The sequence below is a fragment of the Morone saxatilis genome, unplaced genomic scaffold (genome assembly GCF_004916995.1).
Source record: "Morone saxatilis isolate NCDOM2014 unplaced genomic scaffold, NCSU_SB_2.0 Contig20, whole genome shotgun sequence".
Classification (NCBI taxonomy): domain Eukaryota; kingdom Metazoa; phylum Chordata; class Actinopteri; family Moronidae; genus Morone; species Morone saxatilis.
The window spans coordinates 3,348,696-3,355,270 of NW_023339763.1; the positions used below are offsets into that span (position 1 = coordinate 3,348,696).

At 41.5% G+C, this 6,575-nt stretch overlaps 1 protein-coding gene across 1 annotated transcript; it reads left to right on the plus strand.

Annotated features, from left to right (window-relative positions):
- Positions 1 to 1,032: 1,032 nt before the first annotated feature.
- LOC118331401 (ATP-sensitive inward rectifier potassium channel 1-like) lies at positions 1,033 to 6,109 on the plus strand. The gene is made up of 2 exons (XM_035666314.1): positions 1,033 to 1,458; positions 3,259 to 6,109. The coding sequence occupies exons 1-2, from the start codon at positions 1,442 to 1,444 to the stop codon at positions 4,412 to 4,414; spliced, it is 1,173 nt and encodes a 390-aa protein (XP_035522207.1). The 5' UTR covers positions 1,033 to 1,441; the 3' UTR covers positions 4,415 to 6,109.
- Positions 6,110 to 6,575: the final 466 nt, after the last annotated feature.

The window sequence follows — 6,575 nt, forward strand, 5'->3', positions numbered from 1 at the left end:
TGCACATAACATATGAGCTGAGCATTCTCTCTTATTCATTAATTAAAAAGATTTGTTCATATATCACAGCATTGTTACGCACTTTACTGACAATGGGGGCCCAATAACTTTGGGGAACGCTGCGTTATTTCATACTGCATCATATTATTATATTTTTATCTGCTGTGGACAACGCAGATTCTGACCTTGTAGAAGTTTGTATTTTTCTCTTCTAAATATATTATTTTGCATTTATTGCAGGTAATATATTAAATTATGAATAGTTTACATATTTGTTAGAACAGTAGAAGCATTCTTGTTTTGGATGTTTGTTTAGTTTTTTCCCTTTATTGAGTGAATGCAGCGATCTTATGTTGTATTGATTACATGAATGTAAAAAGCTGTATTTGAACACACCACAAAATGTAATAATTCATTATAAAACAGCGGAGAAATGTATTACACATTGCCTTCATGCTGTGGCAGACTGTTACATAATGAAGTGAAAATGTCTCACATGTTGTGGAGTGCATAATGCAGCATTACTCTCTTCCTTTTATGAATCTGCAGTGTGTTTTATGTGCAGCTCTGTACCAGCTGTTATTTTGCTGGTGCATAAAACACTTGTGTAGATGCAGCTGCACACCTGACTAAAGACCACTGACTGTGTTATGGCAGAAGGTTGCTACAGTAGCCTTTAAGATTCCTGCAGGGTCTCTGCAGTTGAATCAATACGGCAGGAACACCATCTGCATCTTCAACCATCTCCTGCTCCCTTCATTTGCATGCAGCTAACGGCATCTGTATCCATCGCTGAGGGGCATCTGAGACCTCTCTCATATCATAACAAATCAGGAAAATATGCTCTTCAAATATGAAAATGGTCCCGCTACAGCCAGGAGAATACAGCAAAGACACTTTGTCCCCGCGGCCTCTTCATTTTGATGCAAATGTGAGGCAGCCTTGCAGGTTGTTTCGAAGAGGGGGGGAGGGGGAACCACGGGAAATGCAATTGAGGGATTTCTTTGTGAGGCCCAACGCAAATCCCAAATGTTCTCAGGGCTGAAAACAAAAACAGCATGGGTGCAGCACCGACCACTTTGGCCCCTTCAATAGATGCACCTTCTGGCACATTAAAGCGCTGAGGACTTCTCCAGAAAACTCCTAATGCTGGTCAGAAATTCAGCCATCATCCACCCAGTGCTGATGAAGCAACTGGTTGCGTTATTAGACTTTTTTAGGTGGAGCGATGAGGGAAGTCGCTCTGCCAGTCAGAGAGAACTGACGCCCACTGGGAGATCTCTGGCTGGCTCCTCTGTCTCTATGAAGCCAGTGTACATGGTGGCATGTGGCTGGGATTAGGAAATTTCACTGTGGATTAAAATCTTTCCAACGCCTCCATGGCCACTCGCTAAAAGAAAGACTGAAGTTCCAGCGGAGATCCAGTGAGCAGTCTGGGCCCATGGTCTCACTTAGCAGGTATGTCGAAACTAAACTTTTTTTTTTTTTTTTACAGAACTGAGAGTGGATGAATGATTCACTTATTGAGTGTGTTTTGGTGCTTTTAAAGTACAGATGAGTCTAATGTCTAATACATACAGTATTAGTTTTTACTGCAGCTCAGAAGGAAAGTTACTTCAACATCTTTTTAAATTGTGAAGATGTTACTTTCTTTAGTTTCCCCACTGTTGTCTCTAACAGAATATACAATAAGGGGCCTTGCAAACTATATAACAACAAGTAAAGTGATACAATAACAAAACAACAACACACAGGCAGTTTAGCAGTTAGTTTTTGTGGTGTCAAAGTAACAAACATGTATTTAATGAACACCATTAGCATGTTAATTATAATCAAACTGTTGACAACTGTTGTTTTAGTACCATTTCTTTTTTCAAAACAAACAAGTTTCTTGAATCTCAACCTTGAGTTTAATGAGCAGCTGTTATGTAAAGCTCAAAGTGAACCACGTGGTGCATACTGCACAGTACCAACAGGTACAATAACTCAAATAAATGAATAATGTATTGTTTGTGCCTATAGGACTCGCATTATCCTGTTGTGTTGCCTCTACTGAACAGACATACTCGTTTAGGTGCGTGCTCTGACTGACATGTACAACCAAATAGATCTACAATTTGCCTGAAAACAAGTCAGAAACACTGTAGCACTGAACTGAAGTCAGAAAGGTGATAGTTACAGATAACTGGTTAGGGATTAAGTTGGTTAAAGGATAGGTTTGCAGATATTATATATTTTCCCATGAAAAGACAGAAACTAAAAAATGTGAAAGTTCTGCATGTCTGCTTCTCACATCCAGTATGATGTAAAAACAGGTCACAAATAATGTAGTTTCATTTTCAATAAAAAGGGCAACTGGTTTTCAGTAAAACAGGAATAAGTATTTGTGTATTTGTTGGGAACTATTTTCAGACGCAGATTAATACACATTTAATGCTCTAATGAGGATTTACAGTTAATGAAGAAACGTGGGCTCATTAATGTGTTTTTAATTGTTTCTGGACAACAATGGAGCTCTATGGCGCAGAGGAAAAACACATATCAGACTACACACACAATACTTTTACTTTACAGTAAGTGAGACACAACACCCCAAACTAATGTGTCCTGTTCATTCAAATTAATAATCAAATAACAAATACGTGAAGATATTCAACTTGTATTTTACGTAGTTCGTGTGGGATTCAACTCGCTGTTGTTCAGTTCGGAAGAAAGAGTTTAAGGATAGCAGGTGTTGTATGTATGACTATATAATACAATACTTGTACAGCAAATGTGTGATTTTGGGGATATTTTACTTTACTTGTCTGGTATAAGACTATCTTGGAATCCATGGTTAAGGTTACCTGTTGGCGATTTTGCCTTCGGGCACAATGCTCTGGTACTTCCGGCCAGCTTTTAGCCGGAAAATGAATATCCGGGCCAAGACTTCCTCTGCTGTCCGATTAGAAATGCGAGATTGATACGTGAGAATGAAGAGAAAGGCACATTTTAGACATAAATCTGTGTTAGAATTCAGATACAAATTTTAAAAAAGCTAATAAAATGCTGTCACTAGCCGATGGCTGATGCAACCAAAGCTTACTCAAACATTATTGGTCAATACTACTCGGATTACAATCCGAAACCAGAACGCTTCCGATGCCAAAATCTTTCTTGGTTCCTTGCCTACAGATTCTGCATTCACAAGTCTGTTTGGTTCCTGCTCCAAAATACTTAGATGCAGCTTTGTACTAATGTTGCGTTTGCTCTCTCCAGCTCCAGGATGATCCAGCTGCTCCAGGGTCACATCCAGCCAGCTGGACACCGAAGCTGCAAAACCCGCCTGGTCACCAAAGACGGGCACTGCAACATTGAGTTCGGCAACATTGAATACAGTAACCACTTTGCGTACCTGGTGGACTTCTGGACCACGTTTGTGGAGATCCGCTGGCGCTTTGTTCTCCTCCTCTTTGTGGGTTCGTTCACGGGCAGCTGGTTCATCTTCAGCCTGCTGTGGTACTGGATCGCCAAGAGCAACGGGGATCTGACAGGACAGAACCGCACAGATGGACACGTCCAGTGTGTGGATAATGTCAACGGCCTCACAACGGCGTTCCTCTACTCCTTGGAGACCCAGACAACGATTGGGTATGGCGGAAGGGCGTTGACCGGGCACTGTGCCGGCACCGTGGCTCTCATCATCATCCAGTCACTAATTGGCGTCTTCATCAATTGTTTCATGTGCGGCGTCATCTTGGCCAAGATCTCCTTGCCCAAAAAAAGGGCAAAGACGGTCACCTTCAGCGACACAGCTGTGATCTGCTTGAAGAAAGGAAGTCTGTGTCTTCTGATCAGAGTGGCCAACCTTCGGAAGACCTTATTAATCGGCAGCCAGATCTACGGCAAGCTGCTCAGGACCACAACCACACCAGAAGGAGAGACCATCATCCTGGACCAGGTGGACATCAACTTTATGGTTGATGCCGGCAAGGATAATTTATTTTTTGTTTGCCCTCTGACCCTTTACCACGTGATTGACAGATCAAGTCCGTTCTACGAGCTGTCAGCTGACTCTCTTCACCAGCAGGACTTTGAGTTGGTGGTCTTTCTGGACGGGACGGCCGAGTCCACCAGCTCCTTCTGTCAGGTTCGCACCTCCTACATCCCACAGGAGATTCAGTGGGGACACAGTTTCCTGCCCATCATCTCCCGCACCCAGACGGGAAAGTACTGCGTGGATTTCTCAAACTTTTCCAAAAGTGTTCGGGTCACCACGCCACACTGCGTCCGCTGCTTCGAGACGGACTCAGAGCAGAGAAACCACAACAGCCACAACCAAGAAAACCACAGTAAACAGGAGAAGTTGGGGATCGACAACAAGGGGTTCCAGGTGATTGACATTCACGACTCTGTGGACATCACTAAAATGTGAGCAGTTAGGAAAGGAACTCAGGCTGGGAGTGAAGCTCAGGGTTGTGGCAAATAAGCGTCTAAAAAGCAGCAACAAGTTTGTCACTTCCTAACTAACTTACACCCTTTGAGTCTGCTAGTCTGACCTCCCTCTCAGAAAATCAAAGACCTGCAAAGGACAGTGACTTTACGGGACATGGCCTCGACACCGACAGACTGACCACAGCGGACCACGAGCTGATAATCAGAGCTAATGAGCTAGCTGCTGTCAGCCTCTCCGAGTCCGAGTTGGAAACACAGAAGAGTCTGCTGGAGCTTTTACAGTCACTAGAAGCACATTCGTGGAAGGTTGTTGTAGCTAAGCTAAAGGCTCAAAGAGGCTATCTCTCCGGTATGTGTGTCAGTGCGTGGGATCGAGGTAAAGATTGCAGTCCGGTGGTGCTTTTTACAGTCCAAACCACTGCACCAAAATAGAAAAATAATAAGTAGAGGGTTAGCAAAAACTAGCATAAACTCCTGTGAATGATGTGTCTCAGTATACAATTGAAAACGTGCTCAGCGGTTTCAAGGCCTTTGCACACCAAGTTCCGATTTTTCGAATGCGCTTTTTAACCCTTCAACTGATTAAAATTGTTAAACTTTTAAACTTTGCACGCTGAATCTGAAGCGTTTTGTTTGTTTGTTGCAAAAGTTCACAATACAAGATGAAGTCACCACGCAGTGAGGATGACTTTGTGGTCTTCTCACTTGTAAGTAGAAAACGAAAGAGGCAATATCGGGTCCAAGGTGTCAAGAAGAAAGAGTTTCACCTGCTGTCAGCTTCAGATTATCGGCGTTTGCTTTCCTGCATTTAGCACCACGGCTACAAGAGGCCGAGCTACCCTCATTATGTTCCGAAGACTTAAATGATGTGGGTTTGTATTTATTTTTAAACGGACCGGATGCGCAAAGACTCAACCACTCAAAGCGGACGCTGGGGGAGGTTGATTAGAGGGTGTTAACACTGTTTTTATAATCTAAATGTTATGACGTGGAGAACACCCCCCAAAATGGTCAAATAATATGTCGGCACTGACCTTCAGTCATCTCTGTTTCATCACAGTACAGTCATATAATTTAGTTTACAGGGTGGAGTACCGTTTTAAACAAAGTTTCACTGTTAGTCAGACAGCTGCTGCTTCTTCCTCAGAGTGAACATTTGAATTAATCTTTTGCCTCGAACAGCAGAAACATTAAAAGTTGTCAAACTGTGGATAAAAAATTCAGACATGAGCAGCGAGTTAAGCTCTCTCGCTCAGCAGCTCATTACAATCAAAGCACCTTTGGGACTTGTGACTTTGTGTAGGTAATGTGTGGAAGAGGGAGAAAGAGGGATTTGAAGTTTTGACGCATTGGAAAATGAAAGGGGTAAAATACTGGATGGCACAGTGGGCACTTCTCGAGGAGATTAGGGCCTGAGCCTGTTATAATGAAAAAAAAACTGTGCTATAAAGGCTGGGGAAAGAAAATATAAAAGTAGGACAGGCCTTTTGAGTTTTCTCATTATTCCCACTAAAAACACATATTGACATATCTTTTATGATAATTAGGAAAGTGTGAACATAGCTGCTAAATGCGATGATTTTTTAAATTTGTGACCAGTCTACAGTTTGTAGATGATAACTGTGTAACACTTCTTCTCAGGGAACGTAACATCTTTAGTTGGAATAAAGACTTTTTTTTTTGTCACAATTCACTGACTTATTATTAATTCTTTTATGTCTTTGGGTTTTCTTTGCATTAATTGTTATCAACCAAATAACAGTGGTGGAATATGTAAAGTACCGAACCGTCTGACTTTACTTGAGTGCAGTATTTACGTTTTACGCTGCTTTTTATTGCCATTGAATATTATATATATTGAAATATTGTACTTTTTAAAAATTTCAGTATATATATTTGACATATAATCGCTATTTACTACAAAATAAGATTAAATAAGATAAACTTTACAGCGTCACAGCAACAGTGGTGTAGAAGTGCTCAGATAATACTGACCTACATAAAAAAACAAGACTATAAGCAAGAAGATTTGCTGTTTTTATATAGATATTCTTCTTTAGATTCCCCTTGAAATCAATGAAACAAGGCGGTAGAAACACTACCACGTTTGTCCACAGGGGGCGCCAGAATCAACACATTTA